At 33.9% G+C, this 24,660-nt stretch overlaps 1 protein-coding gene across 12 annotated transcripts; it reads right to left on the reverse strand.

The window, feature by feature from the left end:
• On the reverse strand, window positions 1–21,872 carry LOC110793268 (DNA repair protein RAD51 homolog 2). 12 transcript variants are annotated; one of them, XM_056837250.1, is made up of 12 exons: window positions 21,588–21,871; window positions 19,739–19,852; window positions 19,508–19,660; window positions 13,258–13,361; window positions 12,253–12,316; window positions 12,116–12,171; window positions 11,214–11,294; window positions 8,539–8,601; window positions 8,353–8,446; window positions 5,288–5,399; window positions 752–895; window positions 1–516 (listed from the first exon to the last, which is right to left on the reverse strand). In XM_056837250.1, the coding sequence occupies exons 1-12, from the start codon at window positions 21,669–21,671 to the stop codon at window positions 479–481; spliced, it is 1,107 nt and encodes a 368-aa protein (XP_056693228.1). In that variant the 5' UTR covers window positions 21,672–21,871; the 3' UTR covers window positions 1–478. The 12 variants fall into 12 exon arrangements, 6 of the variants coding, with proteins under 6 accessions (XP_056693228.1, XP_021853818.1, XP_056693229.1 ...); XM_021998126.2 differs by having other exon boundaries at window positions 5,288–5,404; window positions 8,340–8,446; window positions 21,588–21,870; XM_056837251.1 differs by lacking the exon at window positions 21,588–21,871 and adding an exon at window positions 21,272–21,318 and having other exon boundaries at window positions 5,288–5,404; window positions 8,340–8,446.
• Between the last annotated feature and the right edge of the window lie 2,788 nt (window positions 21,873–24,660).

Raw genomic sequence — 24,660 nt, forward strand, 5'->3', positions numbered from 1 at the left:
TAAACAAGTAATTTACACTTTATTGTCAAACGATATTGATTTTCAGTTTCAAAGAATTCGAGTCCTAGTTTACCAGTTTGGTAGGCAAAAGAGGGTTATAGAAGGTATGAACAATACAAGAACTAAAAAAATCTGTTGCTGGAAAAATTTTGGCCTATCACCAGAGCTTTTCGTAACCAATGTGTGTGTCACTGACCTCCATTATTATCACGAGTCTGGTAATTCAACCAATGGATAACAGGGGCTTGGATATATACAAACGAGAACTTGGACTGAGAGCATATACAGTTAACATAAGAAAAAGAGATACATCTAAATCACATCAGTAAAATATTACTCTAGAATCTATCTTCAGCACAGTCACCTAATTAGCCAGTAAAATTAAGAACAACCTGAGGCATCAGAATTGTAGAACAAGAAACGTTTCAGTTTGCCCATTTACTGATCAAATGTCATTGTTTTGATCTACAGAAATCCACTAACAAGTGTCGCTGCAATGAATGATGGCACTGTGACCTGAAATTACAGACAAGGTTCATTATCTATTCTTCCCATTCACAAGTAAAACAAAGCTGTAAAAGGGCAGAAACGTGAAAAGATTTAGTGGGATCCCCAAAACACCATTGTCAGTAACATACGAAGTACTCCATCAATTACTCTATAAATTACTACTCGTATGCAAGAAAATTTGTTCATGAAAAACTTGAAACCGCAAACTTGAGAGGCAGATGTCTAAGCGTAAGTAACTAACCATGGGAGTGTATTGCATTTATTTGTGGCCCTGAGACTTCAACACCATCATCACTTAATAAGGAAATCCCAGAAGCAGTAATTTCGAAACAAAATTGCAGAGGTGGAGAAATTGGAGATTTTGCAATCTTCAAGTATCTTTGACCTGCAACAAGACCAAAGAAGATGAGAGTAGGACATCTTAGACATGAGAAAGTTTTTATACCCTTTTAAAGGCAGGTTTTGGAAAGGATAGACAAAGAGATCCTAGATGGTAAGTGAAAGGGATACATTTACATAGTTTTACCATCTTTAACTCCCATTAACAATAACATAATATTTACCTAAGAACTAAGGAATTATTTTACATATTTGAAATGCGCTATGTTACTACCTCCATTCCTATATGATTCATTTTTATTTTAGCTTGTCACAACTCACAAGATAGTAGGCCACTTTCAAATTTTAGAAAGAATTTGAACTTTCACATGTTACCCTTAATGATATCATTAACAGAATTCCAAGAAGGACAACATATCATGATGGAGATGCAGAAAGTTAAAAGACAAAGGGATATTCATCGTGTTTAAATTAAATTAAATTCCTGAAAAAAAAAAATTAATGTGGTGTATTATTTAGGGACGGAGGAATTGTGTAGTGACCTACATATATAATGCAATGTAAAAATTAAATCCAAGTATATAATTATGTTACATCATTTATGGGAAAACCCCAATATTTTCCCAAAGAAAGCATAATCCTTTCAATCTGCTCACCCGCCTTCTCTCCTCTCTTACTCTCTACCTCCCACGTTCTCTCGGTATGTGTCCTGATTTTCCTTGTCAGAACCTGCTCATAGGTTATAATCTGACAACTATTATTCCTGAATATCACAAAACAGTAATGGCTTCCTCCTTGCACTCCTCCATCTCATACTTTCCTCTCTTCCTATGAAAAAAACCACTCTTTCTCGCAGCAGCTTCCTTTCTCCTACTATTCTATTTGTCCTTATTTTCTCGTCATGGCTAATGGTAAATTACCTAACCAGAAATAGCATTTCACCCTTTTTCTCTCCAGCTCTTGTATTAACAATTTTGGGGTCTCTACAATGAGAGCTAGTGCATGTCAAAAATAATTCAATGAAGGAATTCTTCACCGCTGTAGGTAAGAGTCTGTTTGTGGACATCTGAAAGACAGAAAAATAGCAAAGATGAATTGGAACACTTTTGTGGACATCTGAATGGCACATCAAGACAGCAAAATAGTAAAGATGAATAGCAACACCTATATAGTATTGTCCTTGTTAGTTGCTATGTGCCTCAATTATTCCCAAGCTAGTTGAAGACTTGAATTCATACTCAAACCACACTCCATGGCACGTAATTTAGGACTGCATTTGGAGACTATTTATTGACAATAAAAGGCTTAAAGACAGCATTGGAGGATAACAAGAAAATTTGAAAATTTTACTGACTGTCTTATGTCAGGTTTTTCCTTAGCCACTAATCACCCCCTGTTCTTTCTTTCTACCAGGTGACAAATATGGTATGATTATCATCATTTTATCGGATGTGATCCAACACCCAACATCTATCCCCTATATTGGTATATACTTTCAAGCATAGTTGACATTAACTCCAATGTCATAAACAATATCATTTTTGCCCATAAATTCACCAATTTTGACTCTTGCTCTATACAACTTGACTATTAGCCTTGCAGATGCATAAAACAAGGTTTAGGGCATTTCAGGGACCTATATCCTCTCTCTTGTTCATTTTTCAAAACATGAAATCTCACCTTAGCCGTGTTTTTTCTTTCTTCTTTTGGAACCACCATGTTAGCAACCTTTTCCTCCTTATGAAGCATGTTTAAGTTAGCTTTCCAGCAATTAGTGGAATAGTAGCTAGTCATTAAATTTATGTAATAGAGAGTGAGCTCCAAAATTTTGCCAAGCCCTTTTACGCTTAGTAAGCTTGCGAGGCTCCCCATTTCTTTTCTTAAGAAATACTGGCTGTACCTATGCACCTTCTGATTTTATCCAGGCTGGCTTATGAATAGTGCATTTCACTACGATCTTACTTTCGATTTGAAGAAAATATATACTTCTAACAGGTTTATTCCCTGCATGTCCAATCTTAAGCCTACAAGAAATCTCTTCAACTCATACACATCTAAAATATCAAACAACTGGAAGGGAAAATTTAATAATAATGACAATGGAATGAAACACAATGTTAATATTCTATTTGTCCGTTTCATAACGTTCTTTACACTTTGTTTTATTCTATTTTTGGACATGAAAATTTACTACTTTACAATCCCACAATATTTACAATTTTCTACTCACTTTCTCTTACTTTTTTCATTTTTTTCTTACATCCACCCACTTTTTTACACATTTCTCTTACTTTATCCATATTTTATTACTCATTCCATACCAAATTACTCGTTACACTTACCTTTGCACAAAGTTTTAGGTGATAAGTGGTTGTTTGGTTATCAATTACTCCCTCCGTCTCTTTTTGTTTTTTACGTTTGGTATTTTTCACGCGTTTTAACGAATAATTAATTTGCATTGAAATCCCTCAATTTTTTTATTTAAACGAGATAAATTACGTTTATTTATAATGTTTTCACTTTTATCAAAATTCTGATATTGGGAAATGAGAAAAATTTAATGTCCCAATGGAAAAGTGTGAGAGATTAAATTACCCAATGAATTTGATTGGTTAAAATAATGATTGGACACAAATTTTGATAGAATACTAAGTTATTTATGTGATAATATAAAAAGAAATGTAAAGAACATTTTGAAATACCCAAAAAGGAAAACGTAAAAAACAAAAAGAGACGGAGGAAGTATTATTTTATTGAAAAAGTAGATGTGATAGGAGTTAATAGAGTATTTTTTTAGAGCGATTTCCTTCAATATTGCTTAAAGAACGTCAAATTCCCAAAATGCGCCACTTTCTAACTTAATTCTCAGTTTCTCACCATACCGTCCACGTCAGCATTAAAACCGGGGTTTTTTTTTTTTTTTAACAAAGCGGCACTAAACCGCTATCTCAGGTAGCGGTTGACATAAGTAAACCGCTATCTCAGATAGCGGTTTAGATATTCCCTAAATCAAAACTTACAGTGAGCCTCCAAAACCCCCGTTATGTTTTAAAGCAAACCACCATCTGAGATAGCGGTTTTGTTTTAAAGCAAGTTTATAACATTGAACCGCCATCTAAGATGGCGGTTTGCTTTAAAACAAAACCGCTATCTCAGATGGCGGTTCAACGCTGAACCGGAAAAAAAAAATGCTTCTCTTTCTCCCTTGCTGACGTGGACGGTATGGTGGGAATTAACTTAGAAAGTAACGTATTTTGTGAATTATTGGATCTTTATGCAATATTGAAGGAAATCACTTATTTTTTAATTGATTGAGAGAGGGTGTGGGGACAAAATAAAATTTAGTGGGAAGAGAGAGACAATATAATAATTGTGGGGTCATTCCTAATTTAGAAGTGTAACAACTAATCTGGGACAGACGAAAAAAGAAAGTGTAACAAAGTAATCTGGGACGGAGGGAGTATATTCAACCAACTTTGCCATTTTTTTCTTAATATTTGTACAAATAGTAACCATAAAGATCTTTATGAAACGGAGGTAGTATATCAGAGCCTTAATACTAATATGAGCCTTAATACTAATATGATAGGTCAGCTACATGAACCAAGATTTTATTTTTGATGTTCGTCGACAAATATGCTCATGTAAACCCAATTACTACATATCATTGTTAACTCCCTCCATCTTTGGCCTCTCACAAGTTCTTTTAAATTCCCCACTACCCCAACTCTCTACTCTGCTTACAGGAGTTTTTCTGGTTGCCACTTCACATGCCCAAACCAGCTATCCCTCAATTTATCCTCAATATCCACAAATCTAACCTTTCTTCAAATATCTTAATTCCTAACTTATCCCTTAAGGGGCCCCATACATCCGGACATCCATCTCAACAAACACATTTTTGCTACACCCATCTTTCTAATATCATCCTCCCTAAATTCCCAACATTTTGACCAATAAGTATATAACAATGCTAGTTCTAATCTAATACTTGTCTCCTAAAGTTTTCTCTTTAACGTTGGACTTTTGGAGGTATGCACGCACACCACAATAAACCTTTTTCAAGTCTTTAACAAATAACCTCCCATATACAATCGCCTTCAAGTGTACAGCTCCCTGCCTCCTTCATTGCTCCACAAACTTTCAAATATTATGAAAATTAAATATTATGAAAATTAATTTACTGAGAAGGTCCCTCATAAGACAACCCTGACTAACACCTACAAAAACAAAAGGGTCTTCAAAGCAATGACAACTAATGAAAACATTCTAAAGTCCTAAAAAGTAAATATGCTACTAACAAATGAGCAGTAGCAAATCACTTATTATCTTTCTAAAAAGATATCCTACATAAATCCTAAATTCTGTGATTTATTACCCCGAAAGTAGCCAACGACATTAATTCAGAGTACAATACACCAATGAATTTCATTCCTACCTGATCTCACTTCAAGGATAAGCCTTATGCTTACAGCATGTGCCCAGTGAATCCCTAAAGCAGCAATCAGATGAGAGTCAAATCTTGAAGGATTGTCTGGTCTGCTCTGCATCTGTGCTGCACATAAATAATGGCTATGAATATTAACTGAGCAGTAGGGAACTGGATGAGTGCTAGAGATTATACTTTACAAGAACTCTCTATGTGCAGAAAAATGCATCCATATAGATGTAAATTGCAATAGCTTGACATTTAATGTTTTACGTGAAAATTACCTCTTATTTCTGTTGGATAAATTGACGACTGCACTGTTTACAAGTTGTTTTTTTCTTTTCTTTTTTGTTAATCCGTAAAGATGAATTTAAACTAATTAGGGAGTTTGAATGGGATATATACATTAATGATTAATCCTCATTTTCCCATCTCCATATTCTAGCTTAAGGAACTAGCTTTTTCATTCCTTTGGAAGAGCAAAGGAATTTCTTCTATATAATTCATTCACGGTATATGTACAATGACATTCATTAAAAACAACATACATTAAGTGAGAAGTGATGCATTTACTAAACCTGAATTCAAGGGTGCTCAATATCAGAACACATTTTCTATGGCTCACAGTCCACTATCCAGCCTTTCATTGACCCAGATCTGTATCGGAGACCAACAAACAATACAACACTAAGCAGACAATTTTGTAATCTTAGTAATTTCATTAATTACTCATTAATCATAATTTAAGCATTGCATAGGCATGACACGCTACTTTGAACCTAGACTTAGGCCTAGTTTAGAATTAATTTGGGATGAGATGAGATGAGATATTTGGATTACAAACATATTTTCAAAGGTTCATGTAACGAGAAGCACTTTTGGACCAAGAGCCCTTAGAATTGGCATTAATGAAACATTTTGGTTATTATGGAGTCATATGGACTGTATAAGCCTATAAGTTGGACTTGTGAATTGAGATGTACGAGACTCTATCCTGGTTTTCTACAAAGTACAAAGTAAGCCTAATCATCATGTTCACAAAACCAACATGGCTTTGTTAAGTCTGTTCAAAAGCAGTCTTAACTCTTGGAAAATTTCCAACTTATGTTCATGGACATTCTTAGAAATTTTGCAGTATTCCTCTTAACATAAGAACAATACAATAGCTTCACTTGGAGTTCAAAAATATATGATTCTATTTTGGTTTCCAACAACATTCCTAAACATTTGTAGAAACAAAAAGAAGGCAATAAGTTCTAGATAGGTAACTACAACTCTAGAAGTACTTTCAGAAAGAATAGTACTTCTTACCCGCTTTAACATAAATTTGTACTCTGTCACACCTTAAGCCTCATATTCCTCTACAACTTATTCTACCATGTCATCGAGCATTGGAAATAACATATTAGCATCGTCCCTGATCTCAGAGACATCTATGGATTCCATAAACACAGAACTCCTTGGAATGCTTTTTAGAAGAAGGTTTACCATATCTTTTAGGCAACTGAAACTTTTTGCACCTGGTCTTACCTCCTTGTGGAGTTATGGAAAATATTGTTATATTGTGCATGCTTGAAGCTTTCTTGGAAGTGTTGGAAGGAGTTAAATTTTTGACAGGTTTTGGAACTCCAAGACTAGCATACTTTGTTAGAGTTCCAAAACCTGCCAATTACTCCTCTCTGCTTACTTGAGTCACATTTAGGACAGGAACAAAGGAATTCCTTTTTAGCTCACTTGACCACGTTAACTTCACTTCAACACAACTTTTTCTTCATCATCATAAACATTAAATCCATGATTGCCATTTTTAGAAATACTTCACTTTCATCCTTCGCCATTTTCTTTTTCGGCGTAAAAGACCTCAGTCGGTTATCACATGCTTGGAACATTAGATGCATTTGATTATAATAAAGTGTCAAATATTCCAACCACATGTTTTAAACAGAATGATCCTTTCTTAGAATTTCAGTTACGATTTGACAAACTTTAAACTTTTCCTATTATTAGGATCTTGTTTAAGTAATTCCCAGGTCCGAGGATCTCATGGTGGCAGAGCCCTAACCCTAACTAAGAATGAAGACGGGAAAGGGCGGTACACAAATATAAGAAACAGAGAGAAGCCTTCCTGATGTCACATAACTCTTATTATTTTATTTTATTTTTCTTTATGACACTTCAGTAAGCAAGGAGGCGGCTAAGACACCTCACTTGCGCCTTGTTAGCAGTCGTGCAAAGCGTGTAACTCCTTGCACCCGCTGAAGACTGTTGCGCCCAGTGTTCACTTTTATGATGCCTGCCCCTCAAACATGTTTTTGTTACTATGATCAGTTGATCACATTCTCTACTTTTATCATCGTTCATGAATAAATCTTTCAGACTAAATGGACTAGTTCTTTAAGCTCAATGTAAAACAAAGAATCCCTCTTCAAAACCATTCCAGTGCCCGGAGTATGTTAATTTACTACCACTTCAGCAAAATCATGCCCGAAAGCCTCTCCTTGTCTTTGGGTTCTTTTAATGACTTGAGTCATTTGCACAAACCTTTCAGACGTCATTATGTGCAAAGTTGAGTTTGCAATCACTTCTCAAACTATGATCTAAACTTCGTTTCCATTCCATCCAACTATTTTATGGTAGCAATGCTTTTGATCACATTATCAAAGAACAACAGAGAGATTACTGTATCTTGTTGCTAGTGAGAGTTTCTCACATGCTTATAGTTGCATGTGAGTAGGGTAGGAGGTGGATATAATACAAATATATTTCTAAATCCCACTTGATCAACTAATCGAGACTTGTTGACAAAGGAATCTTATTGTTTAGTTTAGTGAATATTGATCAGTCTACATGTTACGTGGAGATCTTTTAACCGGTAATTTGTTGGTGGATTACAAATTACTTTTTTTATCGTTAAGTAATGATAACCATTCTGCTTTTAAGGTTACTTTGATGCAAATTGCATTTGTTGCAGGCTCATTTGGTGATCCTCATTTACCAAAGAAATCGTTCCCAAAAAAAGGGATAATGGAGACTCCAAAAACGTTTCAGAAAAATAACTTACAATTGGCACCAACCGTATGTTGGAAAGAAAACAGCGAGTCACCGTGGGTTTGTGATCTAACTTGGTTTGTCACAATTATTGGTATTCGTGAAAGCTCTGCTAGTGACCTGTACGTCAAATGGAAAATGTAACTTTTAGCATTTTAAACACCTGTAGAAGAGGACGTCCAGAAATAAGGTAATAGACAAGAAAATTTTACTTGATGAAAGAGATGTGCCAAGCAAGTGGATGCTGTCTAGGATTATTAGTCTGCTCAAATTCCCTACAACAAATATAACTATATTAACGCTAAACTGCATAAAAGAAAATGCACCACAAACAAGCAATCAACTGGTATAGGTGGCCCTATTTTTTCAAGCATTTTGATCACAAGTCTACTTCTTGATATGGCATTCTCCTTATAATATGACTTGAGAGTTGAGACCAGAAAGACCAAATATTCCTGTTTCTAATACATTGTAGATTTGTAGATATTCATGACACATTGAATTTCTTGGCAAAGACAAAATAAGTGCCCATAGGGTGCTAAAGTGCCAGACAGGTAATGCAGAAAATGGAAGTATATCCTCTATGCGAAAATTATTGACTATGTGTGAATATCTTTTTAGGCATTAGAACAAATTTTACTCTATGCCAAGTAATAACAGCAAGTTGTAGCTACCTAGTCACTTTAGCAATAAATTCAACGAAGTATTAGAGTTGTAACCGGTTTTTAAAAAGCGCGCCTAGGCATTTGAAAGAGACAAACCTGAGGCGCACAACAGTTTTAATTTTTTTACTGCTCATTTGACACGCCTCATTCAAAGTGAGGCGCACCGAGGCACACAGTCGCAGGCCCAGGACACTCTGAATCCCCTTGAATCCTTGATACGCCTTGAGAATTTTAATACATTGATGGTAAATTCTAACTTATTTTACTTGCTGCAATTTTATTGGATGGTAAAGATCACCAGAATTTTCTCCATCCCACCTTTTCTTGCCTCGCCACCCACCATGACAAACATTTCTTCAAAACAACTTGCTTTCACGACGGGAAAAATCAGATTTGTACAAATAAAGAAGAGAAATAGGGAAAACTGATAGTTGATCGTGATTCGATCCAATTAAATCACCAAATGAGCAACAAACTCAGTCCTTCAAGTGGATGGACACTCCCAAAATAAATAAAATGACTCAACAATTTTCTTCATGCTTTCTCTCTCATTGATCTCCTTTTTATATAGCAGTTCTAAGTCTAAATAACCGACTTCCTTCTTCAAGCTCATTCTAACAACTAATTATGCATTGCCTACACTACCTCTTTCACTTTGCTATTCATTACAGAGGCCTTCTCATAATCTCCTATGTCTCAAAAGGTCTCTTCATCCAAAATAGTTGATATAAGTACGTCCACACTGCAAGCCATCTAGGAAATAACACCTCATCACTAAAAGCTGATGAAATGAATTGTCTGCTGAAATTTTTCTCAAAGCTAGAACCATCATTATTCAAAACCTCAAAATACATTTACCTTTAAATTTTTAATCAATCACCAAGAAAACTATTTTATATCAAGATCTTTTGTTACAAATGTCATTTCCATATTAATTCTTTAAAAAATAATTTATCTTCCATTCTCCCTCTTGTGTTTCTCCAATTTATTCAGTATTCTTCAAAACACACATGTTAAAATTACTAATTATGGAAAGTTCAATAAATATAATACCTTCTACAATTTCTTTATTTAACTACATCCTTCCATGAGACTTCCCTATATTTTAAAACCTTAAACCTAACTTTGCCCAAAACTAGTTTTGTACCAGAGTCATGAAAGAAAAAGGGCATGTACATAAATTTATATATATATATATATATATATATATATATATATATATATATATATATATATATATATATATATATATATATATATATATATATATATATATATACTTTGAGTAAGTGCGGAGCAATACTATGGCAGGTAAAGTCAAGTCCTTGCTACGAATTCAGCATTTTAGCATTACAAAATACGGGCTTTCTAGCGATGGGATATTAGTCAGCGGAAGACTATATATATATATATATATATATATATCACAGAACCTATGGATCTGCAAGGAATAGGTTACAAAATTAGTTTAAATTATATACAGTCTCCTTCATCCTCAGCTCACTTCCAATAAATGACAACAAAAAGTATAAAAAACCGCCATCATTCTAATGCAATGCATAAGGGTTTAAGTCCCTTCTCTTTCATTCCCTAACGTCACAATTATCATTTCTCTTCTACCATGGACATCTAACTAAAAAGTATGCATGTTGACAAGTTGGTACCACTAACAAAATTCAACAGTCCCTTTCAGAACTAAGGAACGTGACATCCGTACATCCCCTGGACACCCCCCCCCCCCCCCACACACACACACACACATAAACAATAAGAGGAATTTGAGGTGTATCTAAATGAACTTCATCATTTATATGCGCTAAACAGTGTTAACTTGCTATACAACTCAAGGTGCATGAAGTCCTTGAGCAGTTCGCAAAAAGTAGAAAAAAAACCACTATGATTCTAATGCAATGCATAAGAGGTTGACGTTCCTTCTCTTTCAATCCCTGATGTCATTATAATCATTTATCTTCTATCATGGACATCATTAACCAAAAAGTATGCATGTTGACAAGTTTGTACCACTAACAATATTCAACAGTCCCCTTCAGACCTAAGGAATGTAACATCTGTACGGTCCCCCCCCCCCCCCCCCCCAAAGAAACAAAAGTAAGAGGAATTTAAGGTGAAATCTAAAGGAATTCATAATTCATATGCCCTAAACAGTAAACAGTGTTAACTTACAGAGGAAAAAGACGCGCAATAAAGTAAAGAAGACTCACCCAGAAACAAGAGCAGCCATGCTGTCAATTATAAGCAACTTCAATTTATTCTGAAGCAGTAAAACCTTAATTTGCTGCAAGCTGGGAAACAGATGCTTAACCCACTAGTCAATCATTGTTGTATATTAATAAAAGCATAATATGGAGCAAGAGAATCTTTACTGAGTATGCAGATGAGATTTAACAGATATAAACTGATTTATATGTAGTTAGTACTTCTTTTAAAGCAGAAGATGCATAAAACTGATTGGAGTGGAAGTCAACAGCTATAGAAAATACTAAATACAAGCATTCGAAATCACTCGCAGCAATGTTTTTAAGACCTGAATTCTTTACAATAAGGAATACAACTTGCAGAAGCTGAAGTCAAGTTGTTCCACATGACAGTATCGACGCTTTGCAAGGGAGTAATGCTCTATCAGCATCCCATGATTTTCGCCATCTCCTGCCAAATTACGGCTGGAAGCAATAATAAACTCATGATTCTGTAACCCCCACCCCACTCACACACACATTAAAAAAAAAAAGGAAAAAAAATAACTCCCTTGAACTTTGATATTTCAATTACAATTATGGTCATCAAAAGAAAAAGGGAAATTTTTTGGAAAGAGAAAATAGGCATCCTGCTAATATCTAACAAATAACCCCAAACAGTCAATAATTCCTTTTGTTAACCTTAACGAATGACAAGCTGAAATTGTATTTCAGAGCACGTTATGTGAGTTTTGGCATAAGATCCAACAAACCAATACTTCTATTGTCGCCTATCTATATTCAGATCATTTTAACCAGCCTAAATGCAATAGTAGGAAGAACTCTAATCACCACCAGGGAAGCAAGTCCAGCGAAAAAGGAAGTTACATATTTGCAGTAATTGGTCCAAAACGAATTCAGCAAATTACCTATCAGTAAATTCAGGAAGTGATGAAGGCTGCAACACCAGAATTCTACCTGCCATCTGGGGACAATATATAATAAATTAACACTAACTCTTCACTAACGCCGATATCTATAATACGTAAGCGGCCAACCATTTCACCTCCTTCGCCATCCCTTCACGATAAAATACTTCAGGAAAACTTTTTGATCCAATTTCTATCATCCTGAAAATATTACACAACAAAAAAGAAGGTGAATATAGTACATGTGGATAAGTTATAAAATTCCTGTTTGAAAACCTCATATGAAATTTGTCGCAACATTTGCAAGACTACTCAATTAAACCTCACGTTTTCTTAAAGAGTGTTCTAAGTTTAATAGCCATACAGGAAGCTGCATTTCTTACTAATAAAAATTTAGAGTGAGTGCTTCCCTCAAAAGGAATCTATACTAATATATTAAAAGGCGTTGTGAAAAAAGTCGATGTGCCACGTAGAACTCTTTTCTTTGCGCCACATCATTCACTCATCAAGTGGTATGTTATGTTATGGACAACCAAAAATCATTACAATGAGATTCGAACTCTAGACCTCAAATGTGGATGACAATACTCATTACCATCTTAACCAACCACCAATTGTGTTTTATCTCTTCACATTAATTTATAAATAAATGTTAACATGAAGTCTAAAATAACTAACTTTTTATGTGACTTTTTATTTTCTATGGATTATTTTTGAAAAAAGTTAACAATTAAAGAATTAGGACAAACAAAGAAACATGATGTCATAAAGTCTCATAAGCAGCAACTATAAAAATGTCTTGCATGGCTGCATATATCTAATTTGGTGTTTATTAATTTGAAACACATAGTTCAACTAGAAAATTAATTACACTAATTATAAGATGATCTAACTGAAAAATTAGATGGTATGATAAATGACGTAATGTGCCTGTGTAGTTGACAAATTTAATGGATCCTTTTCACTTTATCGTATACATGTATATTGTCAAATATTTAGCTCAAGAAAAATCTAAAAATTTAACTATTCTATGTATAAACCGGGGCATCGCCCGGGCCACACACTAGTTACTATTCTAAACAGAACCTGGCAACTACTGATCAAAGGAAAGATACCCCTAAAAGGAGATCTTATCAAACTACCTTCGTGAACTGAACTTGGACTCCACATCAATGTAAATAACTTGACCATCTAAGCCACCATAACTTGTTGGAAGAGAAGCCAACAATGCCAGTTTCAGACAAAACTGCATTTTAAACACAAACCAGTCAGATATTTCCCCAAATGTTAGAACTCAACCTTCCTTTACTTGATTTTGCTTATCTATTGCTTTCTAGGACCTTTCTAATGGTTTCCTAGGCATTCAATAGAATTATTATGATTCTGTCAATCCAGCGTTCACCGAAAGTTTAAAGATAATTCAAAATAACCCTTTATGAGGGGTATGGACCAATACCTCTCATTAGAAGTTGTCTTTGCATAATTACTCGCGTTGTTGTAAGCCTTTATAGATATTGTGATGTCGCTCGTTCTTAAACTTTCCGAGACTCAACAAAGTTTTTCGAAAACAGATACATTCTCGCACCGCTCCCGCTTGTGTCTGTTGTACGCTCATAAGCGTCCCGATCGACCCTCGCTATTGTCGACAAGGGCGGAGCGGGGTGAGCGACGGAACAGGGCCCCCAAATTTTAATTTCAAATATATTGTAAACAGTTTTCTAAATGTACATAAAAACTAATGTGGAGCATTGGTTAAGGTAACATGCTAATATACAAAAGGTCTGGGTTCGAATCCCCTTGGCATTAAAAATCGCATTTTGCTTTATTTCTGGAGCTTGACAGTTGTACTTTGATTGAGCTTTTTTTTTATTTCTTTTTGTTTTTAATTTCCGCGGAGATTACAATGCAATCAGTTGGGATTACCGATTAGTCAATTACTGGGAAACACAAATTCATCCCTTCTTCCCTATTCTCATCCAACTTTCAAAAAAACCTTTCATCTCCAATTTAATTTCTTCCTTCAAATCGTTATCAAATCTCGTTTTCAACGGATTAATCTTCAATGTTACAATGAAATTGATTATTAAACCGTTATTTCTCACCCTAATTTCCCTATATATAAAAAAAAGTTCTTCAATTTTCACAAATAAAAATACAAGCTTGATTCCTAAAAATCCAATTTTCTTTTGGGTACAATAATTGGGAAAATTTCACAGTGCTACGGAGTACGGAATCAACATCATCCTTTACTATTCTGTAAGTTTTTATAGTCTCTTTGTATTTTGATTAATTGATTAGGCAATATTGATTTTGAAATTGTAATTAATTATTTGAAATTTTGGTTTTTTGTTATAGAGGTAGATTAATGGATTACACCTAAAGATCCCGGGAATCAATCGAGTCGATCGACAATCAAATTCTTACATTCAAACATTAATCTGATTGTTGGCTTGTTGCTACAATCCTTGTCTTTTGTTGGTGATATTTTTCCTTTCTCCTATCTTATTTATTTAATGTTCATATTTTCATTTTGTATTTAAGATGGTTCGAAGTTATCCATACGGACATGAAAAACACACTAAAAAAGGAAAGAAGAACAGTTGGAAATTTCTCAAAAAGGAGCTTTAGATAAGTATTTTTTAAAGAAGCCCCAATCAAGTGAAAACCTCGTTAATGTTGTTAATGAGAATGTTGTCGATGAGAATGATGTTGATGAGAATGATGTTGATGAGAATGATGTTAATGAGAATGTTGATAATGAAAATTTTGAACATGGATATGTGAATGATGACACTAATAGGGCGAATCCGGATAATTTAGACAACTCTGCACAATGTAGAACAAAATTCAGATAATATTAATCAAAATGTTGTAGAAAACGAGTTTGTTTTTGTTGATATATATGATCCAAGAATATGGGAAGCTCTTGATCAGAAATCGATTGATATTTCGGCAGTCAATGGTCCTAAAAGAGACTTAACCATAGTATAAGGCCCTAAAGACAAATTGTTTAGGAGATTCTCTTCAATTTTATATACTCGATATTTGCCCAATGGTGAAACTTGTGATAGAGATTGACTTGTTTATTCAAAAGAACTTGACAAAGTATTTTGTTTTTGTTGTGAAAATTTCAAAAACGGTATCGGAAAAGGTAATTTAGTTAATGAAGGCTATAATGATTGGTCACATATTTGTGTTAGACTTAAAGAACATGAAACAAGTGTTGATCATGTTTTGAATATGACAATTTGGTGTGAACTAAGACATAGATTACAAAATAATGAAACAATTAACAAAGTCGCTCAAGAGCAATTTGGGAAAGAAAAGGAGCATTGGAAAAACTTAATCATTAGAATTATTGCCGTTGTGAAGTATCTTGGTAAAAATAACCTCGCATTTCGTGGAAAAAACGAAAGGTTATATCAAAGTAGCAATGGAAATTTTTTAGGTTTGATTGAAATGTTGGCTGAGTTTGATCTTGTGATTATTGAGCATGTTCATCGTATTAATAGTGGAAAGATTCATCATCATTATCTCAGTCATGAATCATGATATTCAAAATGAGTTAATACTCCTACTTGCTTCTGAAATTGGAAATGTTATTATCAAGCAAATAAAAGGAGCATAATATTTTTCTGTGATGTTGGACTGTACACCTGATATTAGCCATCAAGAGCAAATGACTTTAATTTTGAGGTGTGTTGATGAATGTTCAAATTCTTACAAAGTTCAAGAATTTTTTATTGAGTTTTTACATGTTAATAATACAACTGGTCTAGGACTTTTTCAAGTGTATGAAAATGTGTTGAAAACTCACGATCTTGAAATAGATAATGTTAGGGGTCAAGGATATGGGTCTGACATGAAAGGTAAACATTAAGGTGCACAAAAGAGACTCTTGGATATAAATCCCAGAGCTTTCTATAGTCCATGTGGTTGTCATAGTCTTAATTTAGTTTTATATGACATTGTAAATGTGTTATCAAAAGCAAGAGATTTTTTCGGAATAGTCCAACGCATTTATACCATATTTGTTAATTCTATAAAGAGATAGCATATTTTAAAAGAAAATGTGAAAGGTTTAACTCTTAAATCATTGTCTTCCACCCGATGAGAAAGTCGTGTTGAAAGTATTAAAGCAATAAGATTTCAAGTTGATGATATACGTGAAGCATTATTTGAAGTAGCTGAGGTAGCTGATGATGCTGACAATGACCACAAACTACAAAGTGAAGCTAGATCTTTAGCAAAGAATGAGTTGGGTAGTTTTGGATTTTTGCTTGCTACAATTATTTGGTACTCCCTCCGTCCCAAAATAGTCGTTACACTTACCTTTACACAAAGTTTTAGGTGATAAGTGGTTGTTTGGTTATCAATTGTTATTTTATTGAAAAAGTAGATGTGATAGGAGTTAGTGGGGTATTTTTTTAATTGAATGAGAGAGGGTGTGGGGACAAAAAAAAGTTAGTGGGAAGAGAGAGACAATATAATAATTGTGGGGTCATTCCTAATTTAGAAGTGTAACAACTAATCTGGGACGGACGAAAAAGGAAAGTGTAACAACTAATCTGGGACGGAGGGAGTATAAAATTTTGTATGCTGTGAACTTGGTAAGCAAACATTTACAGTCACAAGATATGCTAATTGATACTACCATCAGCGAGATAAAAGGGTTGATTTCCTTTTTTAAAAAATACAGAGATAATGGTTTTTCAAATGCCATGGATACTGCAAAAAAGTTAGCTACTGAACTTAGAATTGACCAGTGTTTCCTCAAAGGCGTATAGTAAATAGAAAAAGACATTTTGACGAAATTGATGGTGAAGGAACATCATAATCTCCCGAGGAATCATTTAGAATCGAATACTTTATATACATTGTGGATCAATCTATTGCATCCTTGGAAAAAAGGTTTGAACAATATGAATCATATGAGAATATCTTTGGTTTTTTTGTTCAATTCTGATAATTTGCAGTCAATGGATGACATTAAAATTCAAATCTTGTTGTTATCATTTTGAAGGTGCTCTTAAGAAAGGTGAGGTATCTGATATTAGTGGAAATTATTTATTTGTTGAGTTAAATTTATTTAGAGAGCTTGTACCCAAAGAGAAAATGAGAGCAATCGATTTATTAAATTTTTTAAAACGATTTAATTGCTTCTCAAATGTGTTTATGCATACAGGATCCTATTAACTATTCCCGTAACTGTTGCTTCTGCAAAACGAAGTTGAAGTTGTTGAAGTCGTATTTAAGAACAACTATGTTGCAAAAAAGACTAAATGGACTCGCTTTGATGGCAATTGAATCTGATCTTTTGGACGAAGTCAATGTTGAGGCCGTTATTGATGATTTTGCTACAAAACATGCAAGGACAGCTACACTTTTAAGTGATTCATTAGTGTTTTTTTTTTCTTATGTTTATCATTTTGACAAATTTTTTCAAGGGAAGGTTTTTTGTTTAATAAAATTTGATTTTTTTTTTGTTAAAGTAATGAATTGAGGCAGGTTGGTTGAAGTGGAAAGGTGTCACGGGGTTCCTATGTGATTCAGGCATGCCCCAAAGATTGAAGGGAAAATTTTACCGCACGGCAATTCGATCGGCTTTATTATGCGGCACGGAATGCTGGGCAGTGAAACGTTGTCACGTGCACAAGATGAATGTGGTGGAGATGCGCATGTTACGTTGGATGTGTGGGCATACAAGAAAGGATCGTTTAAGGAATGAGACTATTAGGAAGAAAGTAGGGGTTGCGCCAATTGAGTTTAAGATGATGGAAAATCGTTTAAGATGGTTTGGACATGTAAGCAGAAGATCAAATGATGCCCCGGTTAGGAGGATAGAAGGGTGGCAAAGGGATAGAATTGCAAGGGGTAGGGGAAGACCTAATAAAACTTGGAGGAAGGTGATTGAGCACGATATGAGCTTTCTTGGAATTGAGGAAAATATGGCGTTGGATAGGACATAGTGGAGGGAGAGAATATACATTGATGACTTCATTTGACTTATACAACTTCAATGTTTCTAATTCTCTTTATTTTTATTTTTACTTTTATTTTATTTTTAAAATCCTTTCAAATTTTTGTTTTTTTTTAATTTCACATGCTATTTTGAAATGTACTTATTTTACTTATTCATTTATTTTAAATTTACTTATTTTTTATTATCTCTTACAATATTTCTTCTATAATATATATACGTTTTTTCTCTTATCCTACTTTCATTAATTTCACTTTCTCTTCCTTGTTTTATTCTTTTTACTTCCTGCTCCTTTCTGGTTTGATCGGTGACAATGACGATCTCATACGACGATTCATGTTAGCCGACCCCAAATCATTTTGGGACTAAGGCTTTGTTGTTGTTGTTGTTGTTGTTGTGAAGTAATGAATTGAGGGCCCCATTTTGAGAAATTGCGGAGGGCCTCATTGTTGGGGGGTAATTATTGCCCCGGCACTGGGTAGGTTGAGGAGGAAGATAGTTGGTTAGTACTCTTAGTAGGGGGAAATGAGAATAGGAGAGTAGGCAAAGAGAAAAGCATCTAGAATATTGAATTTTTATCTTAGTTTTGTTTAGCATTTGGGAGTGAACCATTTAAAGTCGAAAGCTTATATCTATAAATCGATAGTTTTATTTTTCCAGAATATTCATCAAAATTATCGTCTTCTTTCTCTAATTCTTCCATTGATTATTTCATAGTATAATCGTCAGTTGATAACATACCCCTTTCCGAGTTGAGTCTTTCTCCACAGCCAAACTTAATATACCCCTTTCCGAGTTGAGTCTTTCTCCAGCCAAACTTGGACATTTGTCTTCTAAATATTATACTTCCTCCGGTATTTTTTACTTGCACCATTTTGCTTTTTTGGAAGTTACATATTACTTGTACCAATTCCTTTTATGGTATGCATTCAAATGCTTTTTGTTGTGTTCATACACCAAGTATATTTTATATTTACCATTAATACCTAACATTTTCTACCTAATTTGTCTGTTATCACGTGGGCATTCTTGACATTTACTTCCTTTTTTAATGTTTGTGCCCGCCCAAATGGTGCAAATAAAAAAAAGGAGGAAGTATTCACTACCAATACAAATTATGAAAAAAATGTTGTTAAAAAAGTAGCTTATAAGACGAATTGAACGGTCAAGTGGCCATAATATAAGATTATGATCAGAAAATGTTAATAAAACATTCACATAAGAACTCAAGTGCACAAGAACTCAAAAACTCACGAGCATACATAAAATAGCATTATACTAGGACAGTTTGTAGCAGAAACATTCACATAAGAACTCAAGTGCACAAGCATACATGAAATATCATCTCCTATTCTCGGAAGTAAGAATCACATCATATAGACACATAAGGAATATTATTGTGTTTGACATACTTGGGTTTTTCCAATCCCTGCTGGACCAACCAGCTCAGTCACAACACCAAATGGAATCCCACCACACAAGGCCTTGTCTAAACCCTTTAATCTTGTGGGAAGATGGCCAGCCAAGTGCTCATTTTGAACTCGTTGCTCCAAAAGCGATAGTGCCTAGAAGACAAATTTCAAAAGGAATTCATAAGCATGATTTAAACAGCAATAACTGATGGACTAGGGTCACAGCCTTACAGTTTCAAAGGGAGGGCAGACCATTTCACTGATGTATGCAACTGCGGATGTCACCTCTGCCAGCCCCACATCCAATAACTCCATCAACTCAAATTCTGTTAGCGAAAGTGCATCCTAGAACAAACAAATTTTCTAGCCATCAAACCTCTGAAAAGAAATTTCTAACAAGGGAATTTTGTTTTTCAAAGCTTAGGTCGTACAGATAATAAGGAAAGAGATCCTCAAGCAGCATATTTATTTTTCCAACCTCCAATTTTCATGGATGAAAGGAGACTTAAAATAGAGGGAAATCAGAGCATTTGCCCCTATTTTGAAGAATGGTTTTTTCTTTCTTTTACTCACTCTATCCCAGTTTACTTCCCCAATTTCTCTTTTGGATGTCCCAGATTGAGTACCTAGTTTCTTTATGGTAAACTTTACTACCTCCGTCCCTAAAAGATTGCCCCATATTCTTTTTTGGATGTCCCTTTAAGTTTTCCCCATTGCTTAAACGGAAAATTTTCCAACTTGTTTTCCCTCTATCTCTCTCATGGGCCCACACTACCAACTCATGTGCATACTTTATACCTATCTCTCTATTGTTTCTATAAAGTTGGGTCCCACATTATTCCACACACCTGGTTCTCTCTGCTATATACCCTGTAAATTTTAGACGAAGTACTAGGTTTTACTTTCATTATATTCTTTCGGAATGGTAACATAAATTAGGCCATGTTCTCTTCACCTTGTCATTGTTACTTATTGAATCAGATCTTAATATCTTATTAAATCAGACCAGACCAGACCATACCAGACCAACAACATTCAGACCAGACCAGATCAGACCAGGAATTTTTAATTATTTATTATTATTATTTTAATTATAATTATAATTATAATTTTAATAATTAAAAAAATTTATTATTAATAATTAATAATATTATAAATTAATAATTAATTATTAATTATTAATAATATTTAATTAATAATAAATATATATTAATTATTAATTAATAGTTACCAATTTTTAATTTTTAATTAGTAATTATTAATCAATAATTAATAAATAACAACTCCCCTCAACAAAAACAAAAAAAAATTAATAAATAACAATTGTTAATTATTCATTATTAAAACTTAGGTATTAGTTAACTTTTATTAAGTAGTCATCAATTATTAAAAATTAATTTTTAATTATTACATAATTTATATTTATTATTTATTATTTATGTTCAGACCAGGACAGACCAGATCAGACCAGATCAGACCAGACCAGCATGAATCAGACCAGACCAGACCAGACCAGCATGAACCAGACCAGACCAGCATAGCATGAATCAGACCAGACCAGTAAAATGAAAAATCAGACCAGACCAGACTAGACGAAGAGAACAGAGCTAGTGACATGAGTACCAAAATTACTTATATTAGCACTACCCAAATGGCCAAATACATAGATCAAAACTATCAGCTTCAATCGCCTTAATACAATCCCCTCGGTCTTTTGTTCTCAATTCGAATGCCCATGTCTATTAAAATATCAACAACATATACCTATTTTGGGACTAAGGCTTTGTTGGTGCTGTTGTTGTTGTATATACCCATAAACAATTGATCGAGTTTCCCAATCACAATAAACTAGCAGATGTCGCAAATTATGAACAAAACGATTGAAAATGTATATGAGAACTAACCTATCCATGATAATCCATCAAATCATCTAATCACAAATTTAAGTAAAATGTCTGAACTAACTCAAACCCTAAATCATAAAATATTGCAAAAAAAATTAAGCAGAAATTGAGGTTTCTAAGAAATTTTAGTACAAATTAAAAATTCAACACTGTAAATATGATTCTGATGAACTCACTTTGGCGGTTTTGACATTGCGGGCTGCGAAAACGTTGGCGATCGACTTGGGAAGACCCATCTCACTGATAAAGCGGTTCGCCATATGTCACCGTTCTCGCAATTTCAATCACTTTTACCGCCAAAATGTGAAGGAAGTACGGAGTAAATACAATGGATTCGTTCTGTGATTAGTGGTTAGCGGAATTAGCAATTTTAACTAGTTGATTGAATTAGCACTTTGTATATAAGTATTCGTGAATACTTCCGCTGTTAACTGCTGGTTGTTTGAGTACAACAAATAAGGATATAGTCATATTGAATCTCTATTATACAAGAGATCTAAGGGCATTTTAGTAATCTTACTGTTGGTGTCCTATAAGAATAATCCGTTATACCTTTGATAATTAAAAAAAACTCTAAAGTCAACAAAATATATATATATATATATATATATATATATATATATATATATATAAAGGGGAGTTTTTTGGAGAGATTTCGGAGCGCCACGTAGGAAAGTCCAGTCATAAAATCCGATATTAACTATTTTAAAAATATACTACGTAGTAAATAGATAAATATGTTAAAAAGATAAAATTCACTTTATATTACTTAAAGATTAAAAGGTAAATAGATAGAGTTTTGAGAAAACTAAAATACTTCTTATCAATTTATATACGGAGTAACCATTTTAGTTGATTGCTGGTTGATTTTTCTTTGATTTAAAGGAGGAAAAACTTGAATTTAGCTAACTACGGTTTATAATGATTTGGCATGAAAATTGATTTATTATGTTGATTGTTTTAAACTAAGATTCTCATCACGACATATTTACAATATAGATTATGTTGATAGATCTCTGCGCCGTCCGATGATTATTAAATTGATTAATATTAATTATTAATCGTTAATTATTAATAAATTAATGTGGAATTTGATATGGTGTGTCAGATTCTATGGTAAGGTGAAGTATGTAAATAGGGTGGATTTTCTGTGGGAGCACATACGAAGAGACGTGATAAAGATACCAGAGTACGTGTGTGATCATGATGAAGACTTGGAGCGTCGTCCGGTGATGGATTATGGATTAGAGAGTGATCATCCAAGGGTGTATGATGCAAAATTTTAATTTTTTCGATTTCTTTACTGTGTTTGCAATTTTAAATTTTTTTCGATTTCTTTACTGTGTTTGTTATTCAGGTATTATGGATGGTTGGGTTAGGCTCGTGGTACTTTGGGGTGTGATGGTACTAATCATAATCTTTCAGGAATTATAGGTAATATTTCAGATTTGATCACTTCTCTACATTATATTTCTGTAACACCCCGACAATTCTCTATTTTCTAAAATAACCTTTTAATATAAAACGTAGAGAATTATCAAGGCATTATCGCCTGTGTGAAAACGTAACGGCTTATTCAGAATTTTGCAGCGGAAAACATAAAACTAACTTTAGGTTTATAAATAATCGATTACAGGTTTAGTCCCAAAAATCAACCAACGAAAATAAGGAAATATAAATAGTACGACAAGTTTAAAGTCCAATTAAACAAACCCAAGTCAACTTAGCAAATCAAAACTAAATACAAGCTCTCTATTCCCGATCCCAATGATGCAACATCTTCAAACCTGCAGATAGACAATGCTTATTGATCCTTAGAGGCTGCTCACCAAAGATTGGGTCATCACAGGATCAATAAGGCATAGCCATGATCAACATGCACAAGCAAAAGCACGTAATCAGCAAAGCTGAGTACTACATACTAAAACCAAAACAATCCTAACATGATACTAATAAACGAACCATCCTAACATGATACTAATGAACATAAATAAGGGCAGACAAAACATGATAATTTGACGACCATACTTGACTAGACTAAGCTAGACTGGACTAAACTTTATAACAATAATATTATTTTAGTTGAAATAGACAATGGACCGAGTTGTCCGTCCAACAGTCTTCACTAAGGAAGACGAGGTACGGGCGCGACTCCGTAACCTCACTGACCTGCGATATCGAGGAACGTTTTAATAAAAATAGAACACGGTGATCAATCCGGTCCCAGAAAAGGCCATGGGCTACCACCATGAACCCCAACTCCTGTTTGTCCGTCACTTTAGACGTGCACAGTCTAAAGCTATTGCTACTCAGTTTCACTTTACATGATTTACAAATTGAGACTATGTTATGACTCAACAATCACATAAGGCATACAATCCACATTCGTTCACAACTGTTTTTATCTTGGAATTAAGTAAGTGATCATAAAGGCATAAATCAAGACTCATTCCAATTTACCCAACCTTTCCTTTAACCATGATCAACCCTGTATATGGGTATAAAGTTTCAACTTACTCAACAAGGTCCACCGCCCTCATAAAGTAGTGAAAAGCTAAAAAGGGAACAATAATCAATCGATCCAAACCAACATATAGAATAATCTAGTGTTCTCAACCAACATGTTTGTATCAATCATCCATACTAACATGTTACAATTCTCATAATGCAATATAAGTTCAATATGTCCGTCCAACATTATTAAACATACAATTTCAACATAACCAAGTTCGTCAATAATATCAACATCACCAAGTTCAACAATAATATCAACATAACCAAGTTCAACAACAAATTCAACATTGTTTCAACAATTAGCACACATTCCAAGCACACAGGTATGTACGTACCTTGTGTAAACAAAATGCGAGACCACTTTAATAATTCAAAAGTCGCCTAAAGAGAATTCTCCTCCTAAAACAACCAACAAATAATCCCAATCAATTTCTAATCATTGGCAACCATAATAAAGCATTCTAAATGCATCCTAAACATATTTAGAACATTCCCCAATATCAAAACTTAAACCTTTGATTTCCTAGCATCATAATTATTGAATTAGTGATTGAAATTCGTTGAAAACTCTCTGCAAACATCGTACTTTAAATTTTCAGCAATATAAACTCGTTTAAAACTTCGCCAAGGCCAATTTAACATGCCTAGTACGTTGAAACAATAATTTTAATAATCCACAAACGTCCTACCATGATTTAAAACCATTAAAACCTTAAAATTCATACTTTAAATAAT

Source organism: Spinacia oleracea, chromosome 2 (genome assembly GCF_020520425.1).
Source record: "Spinacia oleracea cultivar Varoflay chromosome 2, BTI_SOV_V1, whole genome shotgun sequence".
Classification (NCBI taxonomy): domain Eukaryota; kingdom Viridiplantae; phylum Streptophyta; class Magnoliopsida; order Caryophyllales; family Amaranthaceae; genus Spinacia; species Spinacia oleracea.